Source organism: Amphiura filiformis, chromosome 14 (genome assembly GCF_039555335.1).
Source record: "Amphiura filiformis chromosome 14, Afil_fr2py, whole genome shotgun sequence".
NCBI lineage: Eukaryota > Metazoa > Echinodermata > Ophiuroidea > Amphilepidida > Amphiuridae > Amphiura > Amphiura filiformis.
This window is the reverse complement of record NC_092641.1, coordinates 64,060,326-64,079,713: the sequence shown is the minus strand read 5'-3', so window position 1 is coordinate 64,079,713 and position 19,388 is coordinate 64,060,326. Positions and strand designations below refer to the sequence as shown.

Below are 19,388 nucleotides of genomic sequence, written 5' to 3'. Positions count from 1 at the left end.
TAATGACTTCAATTGCTCCAGTCATATGGATTCTTATCTAGAAGGATAAAATGTGTATCCTACACTTTGATCAGCTTGTAGTAGGCGGGCCTTATAACATCGCGGATTAATATCAATATTTTTTGAGGGAACTGTCTTGTAACATCTCACTAAAAGTATAACAAATTATTAATTGAAGTCCTGTACTTTGCCTACTTTCTTTAACACTCACAATATAGATCAGGCAGATCAACTATATCACTCTTAATTTGGGTCTACTTTTCAGCGTAGTGAATAAAGCCTAATAATTGCCCCGATTACGAGCTGATCATATACTGCGCCAATAAAGTATCCTTACACTTGGAAAAATAATCACAATTTCTAAACTGAACAATTTTGGGGTAAATTTGTTTTTTTAATAGATGCACTATCTAATCCTGCACATTATGACACAACATTGAATCCAATGTGACTTCAAGAAGCAAAGTTACAAGCATTTGATTGGACGAAGGTCCGTTTTAAAAGTGACAAACTGGCCTATTCAAAACTCCACAGACTAGACATCTGGTTTGAGAGTGGTGAATGGCTAATTTATCGATTTGGCTTTAATTGAAAACAAAAGGAACAAAAGAAAACTGAAACAAAGGAACTGACAAATAAAATGAAAGTTATGAAAAGTACAGAGAAGTAAAAACTGAAATAACAAGAGCACCAACGGCGCTGTGGCTCTGCGCTTTTCGTAACAGTGAAAGTAATTGTTCTTGGAGTCGATTGTGCAATGTGACAGATCACATTCAATGGGTACATCTGGTTGGTTGGTAGCTATCTCATTTGCAGAGCATATAAGAATACATCAATCAATTTAGGGAATTACTATTTAGCGACATAAATCGAATCGGGTGGAATTGGATAGAAATGGGTCCAAATGGACCGAAACTGATCAAAATACATAGGCCAATGTCAAGAATAGTGTTGTCTGTTTATACTAATTTGATCTCAGTTGACCCCAGGTGACCCTGAAATGGCCTTCCAAAACTTTGTCTCTAAATAGTGACTGTACCCACCAGGTTTCATGTCTATCGTTTCATTGAAGAAAATGTGTTGTCTCTTTGTTGGAATCTTTTTGCGCCTTGTATAGGCCAGTTTGTCACTTTTAAAACTGGATCTTCGTCTATTCACTTACTTATAACTTTATTTCTTGAGGTCACATTGGATTCAATGTGGTGTCATAATGTGCAGGATTAGATAGTCCATCTACATCTATTAAAAAAACAAATTTACCCCAATATTATTCAGTTTTGAAATTGTGATTATTTTTCTAAGTGTAAGGATACTTTATTGGCGCAGTATAGTATAGTGGTACATAGAGCATTAGAGCATGTATACTTCCAAAGTGGTAACCACTAAAACTACCATGTTTTTGTTTATATCATCTAAACAAAACATATGCTAGGCCTAACATAAGAATATATTACTATACTATTCAGCAAATTACTTCAGTGGTGTCCGTCTGCTCTGTCGTATTATCGCATAAATCAACTAGGTCATGCAATGCTACGCAGTTTGACTAGCGAATGAGGTGCAGAAGTGATGATGACATGATTCAATTAGCCAATCAGAACCCCACTTCCGTACACACCATAAACTGCGCCAAATTGGGAGACCGCTGAAGTTCTGTGGTGAAAACTGTACTAGGTATAGGTATATACCAGGGGGGTACTCAGTACAAATGACCATACATTTATGTCCCACAAACATGGGTCACATTTTAGGCCATCTGGTATATCAATGACCCCTTTTTCTACATGTAATCCAATTTTGGTATATATGTGACACGAGCTGGTCCATGGGGGCCAAAGGAGGCAATTTTGAAAATTGAGATACTGTAATTATTATATTATACATACAATAGGCTACCATTTACTGAAAGCAGCAAATGTCTAGAATACTTGGTTCTAAAGTTATGACGTTTTTTGATGTCTATTTTCTTATGTATTTTATTGTTTTTTGACTCCATATTTTTACCTTTATCTCAGTTTCAAATTTGCCGCCGTTGGCCCCCATGGACCAGATCGTGTCACATATATGAATCATTAATTTTCAATATAAGTTGCCTAACTGTAGCCAAAATTTGCTAAAAATGTTGGGAAAGTTTGGCAATTTGCATTAACTTTGAATAACAGTTTTCACTTTTAGGTTCAAATTTCTTAGAAAATTGGTATGATTATGGATGGGTCCTTAGCAGCACATCCTACCAACTCAAATTTGGTTACCCACTCCTACATGGATCTTCCCCTTAACAAGTTGATAACATTGTTGTTAGGCTGGTAAAATTCCAAAATTATAAACCTGGCTGGCTCACTGCAGGGTTGTTGATTTTTTTGATTTTTTGTTTTAATCGTTTTTTTTTTTTTTAAATCGGATTTGTTTGATTTAAATCGGATTTGTTTGATTTAAATCAATTTTTTTGATTTTTTTTATTCCAAGAACTGCTAAACCCCATAATAAAGTCAAAAGAGTACTAGTGGAATGCTAGTCATATGCACAATCCTACCAGGTATTTACAACAAAAAAAAAACATGTTTTTACATGTGAAAATTTCAAAGAAAAATTTGGAGAAATCATGGGGGAAAACCCTGTTGAATTCTGCACCTTGAAAATGAATTTTTAGCAATAGATAAAGTGACATCATAGAGGTATTTTAATTGTATCCAAAAGTTGTAGAAACATTAGAAATGAAGTAAAACAGTCAATTTAAGAAAGAAAATAACTTATTTTATCAAAAATGGTAAAAAATGAAAAAAGTTGATTTAAATCAGTGATTTAAAAAAAAAATCAAGTGATTTAAATCGGTGTGATTTAAATCAAACAACCCTGGCTGGCTGTAATATAACTTGGCCTATTCAATGAGTGAAATACCAGGGTGACTACCTTCAGGAACAACAGGAAATAATCATCTGGATTAGAGGAGGATACCAAGGCGACTCGACTACCTTCAGGAACTACAGGAAATAATCCACTGGATCAGAGGAAGTCTTTGGTATACAGCTTTCAGTCACACACATATTATGCTGAGAGACCTTATATATAATTTATGAATTAGGCCAAAAAAGAACAATTGCTTGATTGGCGTAACATGACCTACCCTAAATATATTGCCAACCCTAAATATTTTTATTTATTTTGAGTGAGTGAAAGAAAAAAAAAGGTCTTTTAAATTTGATTATGGATAATAAACTGTTCTTAAATGAAATACAGTAGTTTGTGGCTGTTGATGTTAAAAGGAAGTTACAGCATCCTGAGGTATGGTAGTATGTATGAAAGTACGGATATTGCAAAAAAATATGCCTCGTGCATGGTGGAGGCATAAAATTCGCGACCTCCCTACCCTATTTTTTTAATGTTACGCCAATCAAATCATTTTCTTAGTGTCATAGGGCAAAATTTCCAAGGGACAAAGTTGGACGAGTCAATAACTAAAAACTTTCATGTTTGGGGAAGGAAAAAAGCTCAGCAAGTAAAAGACCCATGCAGTCTCTGCATCATCAATTATATCCCTCCCATGGCTTCAACAGCGGCAATCCCGGGTGGGGGCACCTCAACTTAAATGTTGGTAGGATGTGCGGTGCCGAAATTTGGGAACTAAGAACTGATTTCTGGGTCAAATAGAGGCTTGATGAACTGAAATTTCAACATTTTAGGGGTCCAGTGAACTAAAATTGGGTCAAATTAATAGACTGTACAAGGTAGCTAAAAAAATCAAAAATTGTCCAAATTTGAGTAAAGAGCTATGATTAACAGAGTTTGAGGCCCAAAGTACTGGAGCATGATCCAAATCGGAGCGCCTGAAAAAGGGACCCTTGGCTGCCGCACATACCTGTACCACCTGTACATGTGAGTATCCACCCCCAGGTGACACTTCCCGGTTTCACCAATATTCCCATCATTGTGTGCAACCATTGCACAGCCCTTCTGTGAGCTTACTCTATTTGTTATAATAGGAGCATTTGATATACATCTTTCACACCACTGCATCCATGGGAGGGCGAGTTAGCGCAGCGGTAGTTCCCTCGCTTTGCACCACTGAGGTCCCGGGTTCAAGCCCCGATTCCATGCTCGCTCTCGCAGGTTTTCTCCAGGATCTCCGGTTTCCTCCTGTATCGCAAAAATCGGTGATTAGTTGTTTGGTTATCAACAACTTCCTTCACCCAATTGAATTTGGGGAGCTGCACAGATAATTGGTGGATGTTACAATCTAAATCTACAATCTAAAATGCGATCTGATTGTGCCATTGCAGCGAAATTACAGCGCTTTGAGTCCTCCAAGATCTGGAGAAAGGCGCTTTATAAATCCAAAATTTATTATTATATTATATGCAGACAATCACCAACCTAGGTCTTTTCTTCTGCATCAAGCATAGTCAATTTCTCTTCCATTGCTTGTACCACATTCTCATCATCAAGCGTAACTTTTGCATTGTTCCCTCCTGAGGGCGCATTTTCTACATCTTCAATAGAATCAGGAAGCGGCTGATTTAGTGTTTCTGGAAGTCGAGTACTGAGGATACCGCTGACAAATGCAAAGCTTCCAAATATGAGGTAGGCTAAGAAATCCCCCTGTAGGCATGGAAGAAAAGAAATGATTACATTGCAGACCATTATGCTGGTTTCATACTTTCCTGCCACTTGCTGCTTTGAAGATGATTTTACTTCACTGCGCACACCAAAAACGCTAGCGGTGACCAGCACCGATGGGAGCAGTGATGCCAACGCCACGCCTTAGGCGCACAATTGGGCTACTTGGCAATCACTTGCCACTACTCAAAAAAGCATACCGCTACTTGCCTAAAATTGGGCTACTTTTGCCAGTCTCAGGCCGCAGCAGTAATTTGATGTATTTTCCTTTCAATTTAGCCGATTTATAAAGGTTTGGAGTCTCTGAAGCTCTAAATTGAAATTACAATGGGTTTTGTGACCATTTATTGATCGGCCAGTAACTTCCCAGTAAGTACCGGAAGTTTTAAAGTCAAGTGTTTTCCGCCTAATTAGGTGTTTTGTTTTATAAATTCGGGTAAATCCGCCCAAATATCCGGTATTGGGCGCTTTTTTGGAAGCTTAAAAAATTGGGCTACTTGAGAATCCTTTATCGCAGCCTGGCGAGTCAATGTGCCGCGCCTTGACGCTGAAAAGTTTTTGCAACACTGGCTGGGAGTTGACTTCAAGTCAACACGGAGCGGTGCCACTCTGATGTTTGAGAACAAAATACGATTTTGGAGTGGTGCTGAGCGGCAAGAGTGGCTTTCAGAGTCATGCCGCTACCGCTTTAGCAGTGTGCGGCATGATAAAGCATCACGCTGCTCAGCGGCAAGCGGCAGAAAGTATGAAAGCAGCATTACATGTAGATTTTACAGGAGAGTGGTAAATCATTCTTTACCCAGAGCAGCCAGCGCACATAAAGGTTGAAGAAACTACCTGTGCATCTGGCTGGAATCGAACCGGCATCCTTCATAACTATAGAACCAGGGGCGTAGCAAGAGCATCAGGGGCCCATGGACAAGGAGCAGTACGGGCCCTTTTAACCAGGGCAGGATTTAGCCTACCTTATTGGGGCCCTGGGCCAGGCCAAAATTTGGAGGCCCAATTCACGTGCGAGGTAGGTATGTGCACTCAAGTCAGTCGCCAAGTTTTGGTTTAACTAATGTGGGACCAAGGGGGACTAACATATTTTGTTCAATTCAATTTCTGACTATTTTGGCCCCAGATCAACATATATAGTGGTATTTGAATGCGCGCGAAGCGCGGAAAATTTTACAATTTTGCCCTATTTTGACCAAAAAACATGCTGCTATTGGAGTTAAAAGAAAGATGCATAGGGCAATTTTGGGGCCCAAAATTGCCCTGGACCCGGGCCCACCTGGCCCAATGGTATAAAAATCCGGCCCTGCTCTCATCAGCCCTTATTTAATTTTCGTTTTTGTGCTCGGGGCCCCTGAACCCTCGGGGCCCATGGACTTCGTCCACCCTGTCCCCCCGCTTGCTACGCGCCTGTATAGAACAACATTTTAATACCATCTGAGCAACAGACGCACACTGTTGAAGATTGAAATCTATAGGTATTAGGTTCAAACTGCAATACTTAGAGGTTTTAATTTTCCACTCTTTTCCAGCGTGACTCTGTTACTCAGTAAGTCATTCTACTTACAAAATCGCTGGTTCAAATCCGGTCAGATGCAATGTTGTTTTTTCAACCTCTACATCTTATCTTGTGTGCTCTACTTAGAGGTTAATAACTGCGCATCGGTTATTTGGAGGGCATTGTGAAAATCTAAACATTTTGCCTTTGAACCGAGGGATATTCCGAGGTCCAAAGCAAAATGTTTAGATTTTTCAATGCCCAACATCCCAACAAACACAAAACGTTTTCGACATCATTCGCAAAAGGTTATAAAAGGTTGTCAGAAAAGCGTTTGAATGTCGGGTTATATAAAGGGTATATTATAGCATAAAACGTTTTCATAACCTTAAAAAACATTTTTTGATAATCTACTGCTCAGCAAACAACAATGTTTTACCGAAAACGTTTAAATGTTGGGTTATATAAAGGGTATAAAAACGTTATAACATTCCAAAAACATTCTTGAAAACTTGATACAAAACATTCTAAACAGAAATGCAAAAATGTTTGCCCAAAATATTTTCAATAACGTTTTAAAAACGTTTTCATGACCTTTATATAACCCGACATTTAAATGTTATTAAAAGGTTTTGAAAAAACATTTTAAGAACATTTCTGTGTTTGCTGGGTTCAAATATTTTAACATAATGTTATTTAAGTATTGACACAATATTTGGCAAAAATGTTTGCAAAAATAGTTTTTGAAAACATTTTTGCGATGTATCGTGATGTATCATGGGAAAAGGTCGACATCCAAGTCCGGCGCCAATACGAATATTACCATGCTATTACATAGGAACATGTGACAATATTTTTAGTTTGTCAATATAACGGTATTACACGCAAATCGATAGAGAAAAAATTAATTGTGCACATTTCAAATCACATTATTAAGTATTATTGAGTATCGATTCGCGTGTAACACCTTTATTTTGACAAACTAAAAAATATTGTCACATGTTCCTATGTAATAGCATGGTAATATTCGTATTGCGCGGACTTGGATGTCGACCTTTTCCCATGATACATCACGATTACATCGCAAACCGCTGGCGGCGCCCTTATTGTGAATAGCGAGAATTGACCCACTGATCCCTCGGGTGCCAACCAGTAGAACGGGTATAGCTAGCCACGCGTGTGACAGTGGCCCAGCCAACGGTTTTGTGCTATTATGTAGTTTGACATGATGACGCAATCAGATCACATAATAGTGAGGGAGAGAGAGCTCTGGGAAGGCTGTCTGCTGGAATTAATTCCTCAATCGACAATTTTGTACTGGTAGGCGTGGCTTCAATTTTTCTATCACATATCCAAAATCGCCCAAAATCCACCCTGGGCAAAAAATATCTACAGGCATTTGAAAATCACTATTTTACAGTAAAAATACACAAATCACGAACGTTTCCGACTGTTAAGGCGCATTTACGCAAACATGGTTAACGCGTCCATGCTTACTGTTTTGTATTTGCGTGCGCGCAACAAGTGAGCGTGTTGGCGTTGCATACTGCGTAAACCAGAGCGTCGCGTCACACAACACACGACACCACGAAGTCGGTGTCTAATTGATCGACACCTAATTGTGTAAGTTTTACCTGTCATACCTGAATTAAAGTGTTCCCATTTGTTGAATGGATATGAAAAAATCAAGTAATACATTTAATGTATAAAATACATTGATGTCATTAATTGTAATTAAGCTTAGTCATTAAACCTAGACCTATACGTCATTATAGTATAGGCGTACTAAACGTCTAATCAATTTAGACCTTTAGGTCTATAAATAAACCCATAGGCCTTAACACTTATAGCCTAAATAAATACAAACTTATCAGAGCGGTTCGACAAGAATGTATATTGTTTTCTGTGGAAAAAGTATAGGACTTTGTTATGAAAAAGATATTAAAGTATAGGCCTACATGGTATAGGCCAGACTAGATCGTATATCAGACATTACAAGAAGCCTACAAGTTAGGCCCTACAACAGAAATTAATAGTTATCTAAACCTAAGTATCTCCGTGGATTGGCTTTCTCTCATTTCCCCTCTTTTTCCATGCACCTTTATTCTGTTTTTTAACCAGTTGGTTCGATAACCATTTAGTTAATTCCTAATAAGTCTAAAACCATTTGGTCTAATAACCTTTTGGTCTCACAATTGGTCTAATAACCCATTTGATCTATACAAACCATTTGGTCCGACAAGCATTTAGTCACCTAACAGATTGGTCCAGGCCTACTAACTGGGTTGTTTATAAGCCTATTTATATGCAATTATTTTGCTAATGCAGTAGATTTATCGTGTTTTTATTTTCCTAATGTCCCGCCTAATGCAGGCCTAAAATATAACTGACGGCCTATTAGTAATAGGACTATGATAGGCCTACGTCATAGTATACCTGCATGCACATGCTTATACACCTGTGATATCGCATTTGTTTGATAATTATTAGGCCTATACCATAATCCATGACTATGGCGTAAATGATGATCTGTTGATTAAAATAATTGTTGGCAATATGTGCCTGGACACCTCGAATAAGCCGTAAAGTCACTCTCTGGTTATTTTTACTTTTTTACATATTTGCAAAGAACATGTTTCAGGGATTAAAATGACACCTCAATGAACTTCATATGACAATCAGAAGCGAAGTTATGGCTTGTTATAGGTTGTCATGAATCAAAACGCGAAACCGAGAAAAACGCGATCAAAGTTATGGAAGCAAAATGACCATTCATCAGATGGGCCTCAGAAAATGTGGATTATTTCATATTTCCACTTATTTCTTTAAAATAAAACTTTGTATGTGTTTAGAAGAAAGTTTAAACATTTCAAATCTGCAAAAATCTCAACTTCGCCAAAATACGAGATTTGCATATATTTTCACCTGTAGCTTGAAATGAAGTTTGCCGAGTTTACGGCTCATTCGCCGCGTCCAGCCACATATTATCCGATATCAGTTTAATAGGTACTTATGGTAATTAATGTTATTTTGTTCGGGAAGAAATGTAGGCAAGGGTTATTAAACGTGCACATAGCCTATTGGGCCATTATATTGATTAAGTTGAAATGTTATCGCCCCATGAAATTGAGTCACTGACAATGATGGCGGATTATCATTAAAACAACCTTGCTCAAATATTATTTTATTTCTAAACGAAAGTTGACGTAACTTAGTTTAACCTATAGCTTTAATAGGGCCTACATTTATTTGTAGATTTGTATAGGATTGAAGTAAAACAAGTTTAGATTTTTATGATTGATAAATCCAGTTTCTACTCTATTAGACTTTCACCATCTTGACACCATGCTTCACGAGGAAAAGGTCAATCGGGACACAGGCTACCGTACTACACGCTACCCTGGACATAGGTATAGGCCTACGATCCACTTAAAAGAACCAATCACATATAGGCCTAGCCAAATTAGATGGGCCCTACCCCCGGCCCCGGGGGCCTACCTCTCAGAACAAATATCTAGGCCCTAAGCCCTTGTCTTTTTTCCAGACATATCATTTTGTATACGCTAGATTATTCATAAGAAATAAAAAAGCAGCTCTTCCTCTTTTTTGTTTTAAAAAACCCGGACTAGAGCCGAGGACGAGAGACATTTTTTCCCCTAATAATAGACCTAGTGGGGTATCGTAGCGTAGGTGCATAACATAATTATAGGTTAATAACTGCGCATTAGTTATTTGGAGGGCATTGTGAAAAATCTGAACATTTTGCCTTTGGAACCGAGGAATATCCCGAGGGGCGTAGCCCCGAGGGATATTCCGAGGTCCAAAGCAAAATGTTTAGATTTTTCACAATGCCCGACATATATAACTGATGCAAAGTTAGACTAATACTAAATCGACACCTTGAAACAGCGTGCCTTGAAATATCTTGTAAGCTAAAAATATGCTGAAGATCCAAATTAACAACCGCATTTCATTGGTAAAACAAAGCGCAAACAATCCGCCCGTCAATAAATGGCAAAATATATTATGCATCAATGCTGCGAGCCGTGTGTCAGCGGAAGGATAATTAGGCCTATAATAAAATGTGATTCAGCGCGAAAAGCGGTGTATGCGCAGTATTCGCAATTTGGCGCTAATGTATCAGCGTAATGCCGCCGCGATAGCCGATGCGACCACGCATAAAAAGTATTTTTATTTACCTCTTGAATTAAACTTGCTCAAAGTTAAAATAAGTGCAATTTTCAAAGGCTTGTAAATTTTGTTGCCCAAAGTAGTTTTTAGTCGATTTTTGTAATACAATATTACAATATATTCTACAAAATTGGTACAAAAAATCGTCGACTGAGGAATTAATTCTACCTAAACTGCTTTCACTCCCTGACTATAAGATGCGTGGTCTTCACCCCAATTTTTTGTGTGGTGAAATTATTCTAACAATGTTGCTGATTGGGCCATTTGATAATGAAAACTTCTTCTTGGCCAATCGGCAGGTAGTTCTCAAGGGGTTAAGTCTTACAAAGTGTCACACCATGTGGACCAGTATGACATTCAAATTTACAATTTGAGTTCAGGCTTGTAAAAATTGATGAGGGCCCTCAGATTTCAAATCCAAGTGGTCCTTGAAGATTTTGTGCTATTTCAATCACTGCATGGTTCCAAGATTCATACAAATACATTATAATATCACGTCTACTATGTGACAGAATCTGGCAGTGTCGGGTACCAAAAATCAATTGCTACCTGAAAAATTTTTTAATTTCTTTCATCATTTCAATATCTCAAAAGATATTCTACTATAAATTGATCTCATCAGGGATTTGTATTGGACAGGTTTTGGACGGCTTAGGCATTTTCATGCCTTCAACAGTCAACATTAATAGGTACATTTTCACAGGAAAATTTTCTGGACATGTGACCAATGCATATCAATGTGAGTGTAACCTCGAGCCTGATCCCTGACCCCCGGTGGTGACCTCGCTATTCAAGTCTTCGTAATTTTGAATTGGAATAGTATTCTTGGCTGCAATTTTGTGCATTGCAAATTTATTGAATATTATGCAATCTTAATTTCTTCACAATATCATCAAAAACGTAATTTCAAAAATATCTACCTATGGAAAAAAATATTAATCTATGCATGGAAACTATTACCATAATATTATCAACTTGCGACAAGTAACTTATTTTGCATCAAAAGAGGAATTCTTCCTATTCAAATACATTGGTAGACCACCCGCTGTGCTCGGGGTCACATTCCATAATGCTAATATGTCTGCGCCCGTCACGTGTCCAGAAAATTTTCCTGTGAAAATGTACCTATTAATTTTGACTGTTCAAGTAAATGATTGCCCATTCAGAAGACAGGTGGACGAGTCAGTGGCTAAGCCTTTGGTGACCACATACTTACCATCGGTACAATTTCTGGGGCTACTATGCCTCCAAATCTAGCTGCCATGGAACACACACCCATACCACTATTTCTGTGCAAAAGAAAGTCCAATAACATGAGTTAACTTTAAGGCGACATTTTATTTTATGGTGTTGTGGATTGACAGTTACTTGATTCTCGATCTCCAACTCAGGGCTGTCAACTTTTTGAAATTACTTGGCGTGAGACAGAGGCGTACCGGGCTTAGCCGACTCCAATGTTCATTTTGTACCATGATTATTTGAGCCACAGTGCTCGAGAATGTGAAAAGCGGTGGGGGATGGTAGGAGTAACAAATTATTCATGACGATGCGTGAGATTTTACTCATTTTCCAGCTTTTTGTGTGAGATTTACTTCCTAGGAGTGAGATTATACTACCTTGGCGTGAGACCGTGAGAAAGTGACCCAATGCGTGAGACTCACGGCCAATGCGTGAGAGTTGACAGCCCTGTCTCCAACAAGCAGCTATACAAATCAAATACTAATTATGACAGGATCTGATCCAATCAGACCAAAGGAAGCATATTATTTTGAAAATTGACTTGTTACTATTGATGAGCACGTGTGGCCGAGTGGATAAGGCGCTCGACTCATAATCCATAGGTTGCGAGTTCGAACCCCACTCATGTCAACGTGTTGTGCCCTTGGGCAAGGCACTTTATCCTCATTGTCTACGTAGAGTGGGGTGGGGTTGGATGTTTGTAACTAGTTGTTTGTTGCAACATTGGCGCTGAGTAAGCTGCTGCCTGCAAATTGCATTGTGTCTGTTTAGGTGTGTTTAATGTAAATTCGTGCAATTTGACCTGCGGGTCACCATTAGAGTTTGAAATAAACCTTACTTTTTTTTATCATCAATTTACATAGTATACTTCTGCTGATATCCTGACATTCCTATGATACATGTACAAACAGTACAAAGTTATGATCTTTTATATTCTCAATTTTCTTCTGCAATGCTTTTTGCTCCATATTGTTGGCGATATCTCAAATTCATTGTTGCCACCTTTGATCTGATTGCATGAGATAGCTTCACATATTGTGCACTCTGTCAATATGTGTACATCCATATCAAAAGGATGCACTTGTCAGCTGCTACATGCGTCTCATTTTATGTAAAAGCTAGGAATAAATAACAGACTCATCTCAAGTGGAGGTCACTTCAAATCATCCCCAAGTTTAGGAATGTTCTCAGTATTCCTAAACCATGTGACTTGGGGATGCATATGCATTGAAGTAACCGCCACTCGAGATGAGTCTGGTAATTATGTAAAAAGAGAGACACATGTAGCAGCCAACAAGTGCATCCTTTTGAATTTGATATGGATGTACACATATAATAAGATAAAACTATATGGTTTCTGTAAAACATAGATCAATCGCAGTGTCATCAACAGGGTGAGACAGCTGCTCCACGTCAAATCTATGTGGCATCTTTAAACGTGTGCATATTTGTGTACCTCCATATCAAAATGATGCACTTAACGGCTGCTACATGTGTCTTATTTCACGTAATATGTAGGATGCAAATACCAGACTCATCTTTGTTTGTTTGTTTATTTCTTCTTTATACTGGGTCCATATTCAGGGGAAAATTTAAGTATTCCCCTGTTCTTCCATATGGCCCAGTTATTACATCTAAAAATACAAATAAATAATTACAAAACACTTAGAATAATTTACTATATTAACTTAAATTACATGAATTACCAAAATTAATTGGGTACAACAATAATATTAAAAGATGGGTAAAAAATAATACATAGCACACACTATATTGCATTAATTAGACTACATTTTTAAATACATTTACAAAATTAATATTATTATTATTTCTTATTGCACTATGAGAATTTAAATTTTAAAATGATAAAACATTATGCCAGCATAATAATTTAAATCAGGATTTCAAAATACAACAAACTACATTCAAATAATCAAAGGAAATGGATAAAAACTTAGTGGCTACAAAATGTAGGATAGAACACAATAATCAAACAGCAAAACATTTTACAAAAGAAATTTGGCAAAAGTTGATCCTGTAACAATCATTGCAATGCCTATTATAAATAAAAATACTTAACAAAAGAGCCTAAATTTTAAACCAATGTTTGGTGGCAAGAGAAATTTATAAACCTACTATTTTGGATAGAATCTTGATTTAAAAACACCAGTACTGGTTGGTAACGGAGAAATGATTGAATTGTGAAGTTGATTCCAAGCAAGAGCCCCCCTATATTGAAATGAGCGCCTGCCATATTCAAGAAAAGGCCTAATGGGTCTGATTTTCCCGTGAGCACTCGAGCGAGTATTGAGAGTGTGGGAATTCCCTACAAGTGAAAAATGATTGCACAAAGCATTTGGGACCAGCCCAGAAAGACATTTAAAAACAGCAAGATTGAGATGGTAATTTCTGCGCTTTTCCAAAGTTTCCCACCCCATCTTTTTACGAAGATACTCATTACTTGTGCGAATTGGTTTCCTTAGAATAGCCCTGGCTGATCTTGTTTGGAGGTGCTCTATTCTGTCACATAAATACTTGCTGCAGTTGCCCCATACAATATCACAGTAGTCAATTCTTGGCAATAAAAGGGAATTGTGTAAAATGGTAAGACTTTCCTGAGACAGATACTTTCTCAAGTGGAGGTCACTTCAAATCATCCCCAAGTCACATGGTATAGTAATACAGAGAACACTCTTTAACCATGTGACTTGGGGGATGATTTGAAGTGACCTCCACTAGCTAGAGATGAGTCTGGTATCTATTTTGTGAAATAAGACACATGTATCAGCCGACAAGTGCATCGTTTTGATATGGATGTACACATTTATGCAAGCGCTTTGAGCAAATGATCGCAATTTGAGCCTGATCTAAATAAATGTGTATTTTGGAGAGATGTATGTGTACCCACAAAAACAAATGGGTATGAGATCATTCTGAGCTTACCTTAATACCGTAGGTAATAGTTCAGCACAGTAAATATAAATGATGCAGAAAGCTGCTGAAATGCCCATTTTACCTATAAGTGCCAGGGATGTACCAACAGTTGCATTATTTTCCTCTGCAAGATAATGACATCAACAATTATAAACTATAGCACAAATGTGCTATTCCAGTTGAATGAAACACATCCCTAAAGGAAGACATGATCTTAATCTCCCCATTCAGGTAACCCTTTTTGAAATTCACACTCCCTGTGAGGAAGATTAAGGTCATGTCTTCCTAAGGAGGTGCATGGATTTCAAATGGAATGGCCCTATTCAGATACACCTGTCACCATCTATAGCATGGAAGTGTTCTATATCACCCCTGGGCAGGAAAAACCTCATATGTAATTCCAAAGGTAAAATGCAAAACCTCATAAGTGGGCCCCCATATGAAGAGCTTTGTTTCAAAAGCCCTTACATCCAATTTTGACTTTTTGAGAAAAACAGCTTTTTTTAATTGTGCAAGTATTGCTTGTTCGATTTGATTCAATTTGGGTTCGGCTAAAGTGTTGATGAATAGAAACTAAAAGAATAGTTTAGGTACAATTTTCAAGCCTTCCTATTTATTTTATTATTTCTTTAATATTGCGCCTTTTGTGGATGTAAGGGCTTTTGCAACAAAATAAATTTACCCTATTCTAGAAACCACCTTTGCAATCAAATTTGAGCCCACTTGTTTGCACTACTTTATGTAACTTGACTAATGCTTTCAAAATCAAAAAGAAAAATTGAATTATCTCATTTACTTCTTTAATTATGAATTTTTAATTAAATCCGGGAAAATGATGTTTTTGAGTATTTCTGAAGCTACAGCTTTCGTTAATTACAATGATTTTTTTCAAACATTGTGACCCCAAAATAGTTTGTTTTGGTTTTAGTAGTAAAGAACATTCAAGGCTACTAAAATTTTATATTCATTTAAGGGGGTAATACACCCCTGGCCAATTTTGTGCCTATTTTTGCATTTTTCTCAAAAATTATAGCGCATTGGTAACAATTGAATACCTGAGTGGAAGAAGGGCCCAACTCCAATTTTTTTCAAAAATGAGTTAGACCCAGCATTTTATTGCCAGCAGACTGTTCTTCCTTGTGTGTGAAAGATGAGCCAAAATCCACTCTCTAAACAGTCTCCCACATACACTTAATCATGGTTTTCATGGAAGAAAGGCCCAACTCCATGGAGTTGGGCCCTTCTTCCACAAATATAGGGTTAAAGAGGAATTTTGTTCATCCATGAAATCTGCTTTTCACTACAATAAACTTTCTTGCTAAACATATTACATGAGTTCTACTTGTGCAATTAATGGTGATTACCTAATTTCTGTAGCTATTTATAACACGGAAATGGCACTTGCAGTATATTAGTGGAAGAAGGGCCCAACTCCAGCTCGTATTAAGACCTGTACCGTTGCCATGGAAACATCATATATAGTTTGAATGTATGTAATATTGTATGATCAAGTATTAAAGGTCCTCTAAAGATGAAAACATTCTGTCTAGAAAACTTTTCCAAATATTAAGTTTTTTCTTAATATCTCAAAAACAGTTTTGATGGAGTTGGGCCCTTCTTCCACTCAGGTATTCAATTAAGATATGCATGTTGTAGGGGCAAGGACTACAACTATTGCTCTGAAAATTCAGCAACTCAAGGCAAGTAGTTATTGATTTATTGATCAAATACTGGTTTCCCTCATTTTTGACGGCAAGTCCACAACTGCTGTCTGTGCGAAATAAAATTTCCAGTGCAGTAGTTGTAGTCCTTGCCCCTATAATATACATATCTTACTTGTCACCAATGCGCTATAATTTTTTGAGAAAATGCAAAAATATGCTCAAAATTGGACAGGGGTGTAGTACCCCCTTAAGTTCAGATTTCCAGAAATTTCCTAAGATTTCCCAAACGGGAAATATACAATATCTCCGGAGGGAAAAGTGGTATGAAGGTGAAACAACCACCAAAATGTGTATTTTTACCCACACTATAATGTCATGCCAATAACTCAATTTCAGCCAAAAGTGGATGTAAGGGCTTTTGCAACAGAGCTCTTCATATACTTAAATAAACCTCATTATGATTTTGACATTTTGTGTGAGATGCAAAAAATGAAAATTAACAGGGTTTACATAGAAAATGGTGTTGGTTTTGTCGTCATTTCAGACATTTATATACTTAACATTTCAAATAAAGGAAAGTATCAGAAAGTATTTGTCTCTCTCGATCACGTATAAGATCCACTGCTCAAAACAAAAACATCACTTCCGGGAAATGTCAACAAGCCATTTCAAAGGAAAAGCAGTGGACTATTAAGTCACTTGTGATCAAGCCGTCAGCCGTGATGGCGAAAGCTTAAGTAGTGAGTTACTTTTTCATTGGATTTGCCTAGCAAAATGCTTGCATTGCTTTTTATTGTATGTAATGTTATGATGGGAAGTATACAAAAGTGTACATTATCAGAAAAGAAATGATGCAACGAATCCAACTAGATAACAGGTTCCTGCAAAATTAACAGTTTTTGAGAAAATCTCAAAATTTTATTTTACTTTACCGTCTTGAGAAAGATATACAGACTACATGTATAGTACATCTAATTTGGTAAATACAATCACCCCACATGACTATGAGCTACTATATGGGGTCACCACTCTGAATATTAAGTAGCAGATTAACACATTGAAAGCATTTGTTTCATGTTTTGCTTGATGATGTGGTTGACGCCGTGGGAAAGATTTAAGCCAATCAAAAACGGTTCATGATGTTATCACAGGGGTGTGATTCAAAGCTTGTGAAATATCCAGAAAATAGTAAAAAATCCAGAAAAACAGTCCAAAATTGGGTCAAAATACCCTAAAACAGACTGAAAATCAATAAAATTTCATAAATTTTGGCCACAAAAAATCTGGAAAAATCCAGACAAATCACATCCCTGGTTATCATTAGCAGACAGTTCATGTGGAGTGAGCGGACTTAAAACAGCAATGGTGCATACTATGTATCACTCACCTATTTCTTTTGGTAAGACGGTAAATATTAAACATGCGGCGCCACCTAATAACAAAGATGCACATAACATACGCTTCCTTCCTGCCCTGAAAAATATACAGAAAATATAGAAAATCTATTCAATAGCAGTAGTGAACATTATGTGATACAATCTGATCCCATCATGCAACAGGAGGCAATTTAATTATGAAAATTATGTTATTATCATCATCAACCATCAAGCATTCGATCAGTTGCTGAAATCCTGTTATGCCTTATACTTGGTTGTGAACATTATAATGACAAATTTCTGATACTGATTTCTGCTCCTATTTTTGCTTGTATATCAATTTCACAACTGCTGCATTTGGCCTCATTGGATCAAATTACATATCATTGCTGCATGGATGGAAAAAATCCACAGAATTAGAGAAGGAGAACTACAGGGACTCGACCGCCATCTTGATACATGCATGGCATGCATGGAGCAAAAATTGGGGGTATTCAGTTTCCATTGGAATGCGCTTGAGGCAATTGTTGTCATGCAAGAGCGACATGGATGATGGGCATATTTGAGAGACGCACTTGATGCCACCTGCACGGGATACCAAGACACTAAAGATGCAGAATTGTTTTGTTTGTCTCTGCGCACCGCCGGCAAGGACATGAATACCCCTAATTTTCTCCCCATAGCTGACGGCACGATTGTATGTGGCAGTATAGGGAGTCCCGGTTCTCCTTATCTAATTCTGTGGAAAATTCTCATATGTAATTGCAAAGGTCAAATGTAACAAGTGGGCCCAATTACATAAACCTTACATGTACAATGTTTAATAATTGGTCAATTCTTTTCTTGTATGTTAACTAGAAAAAATACCCTGACACACCTTCCGATACTTCCCATTTTAACTGTTTACTAGTCTGTAAATGACCAAATAACCAACAGCATGTTCTATGTGAATCCTGTTCATTTTCAACAGTTTTGGGTGCATTTTTGCTGATTCATGTTCATGGAGTGGATGGCTGGATGTTAAAGTTTGTTCGGTTTATATAAGGTGGAAATGGTTCGGCTTTTGTTACTGCGTGCGTCAATAAAGTCCCAACTTACGCTCGCGTAAATTCACATAAGTGTGCGCTAGTCACACATTACGCAACACACACCTAGCGTGAGCACTGCGCCCAACTGCGTGCACGTCATTCTATATCAATACACAGTGTTATGAGTCTTATTTTTTTGCGCCTTATATAAGCCGAACAAACTTTAGCAAGTCATAATACCAACAAGGGGTGTGGATCGATATTATGTAAGCTTACCTATTTACATACACTATACAAGCAATGTATGCTGGTATTTCAACTAGTCCAGACAGTGCCACACTGATATACATATTATCTCCTAAATTACTGGCATTCATAGTTAGCCCATAGTAAACCATACTGCATGTAAACCTGTAGAAAATATTACAAACACAATACATTGAAAACCATTCAAGAGATAAACCCCTCGGTACAATGACCAAACATAATTTTGCATTTTCAGCCATTTGGTATATCAATTACACCTTTTTCTAGGCCAATTTTGACATATGGATGGGTCTTTTTTTATTATCCCAATTTTCCCCCAAATACCTAAAATGGTAGAATAAATGCTCATTATACGTGTCGGTAAAAGTTTAAAACAAGTAGCCAAAATTGTCAAAATTTGCCAACATTTTTGGCAATTTGTGAAAGTTTGGGCAATTTGTATTAAATTTTAATTTCTTGGAAAATTTGTATATGGATGGGGTCCACTTGAAAATTCTCAGGGGTACATCACTACCAAAACCAAACTCGAGTAACATGTTCACTCCCTGTATATCCTAATCAAAGACAGATATGTCGT

At 37.3% G+C, this 19,388-nt stretch overlaps 1 protein-coding gene across 1 annotated transcript in view; it reads right to left on the bottom strand.

Annotated features, from left to right (window-relative positions):
- Positions 1 to 2,380: 2,380 nt before the first annotated feature.
- The window catches only part of LOC140170436 (solute carrier family 22 member 15-like), a 50,940-nt gene continuing 33,932 nt past the window's right edge, over positions 2,381 to 19,388 (bottom strand). Inside the window, 5 exon segments of the mRNA XM_072193809.1 lie at positions 2,381 to 4,596; positions 11,520 to 11,592; positions 14,486 to 14,600; positions 17,528 to 17,613; positions 18,821 to 18,955. Of these exon segments, the coding sequence (XP_072049910.1) occupies positions 4,372 to 4,596; positions 11,520 to 11,592; positions 14,486 to 14,600; positions 17,528 to 17,613; positions 18,821 to 18,955 (634 nt within the window). The 3' untranslated portion in view covers positions 2,381 to 4,371.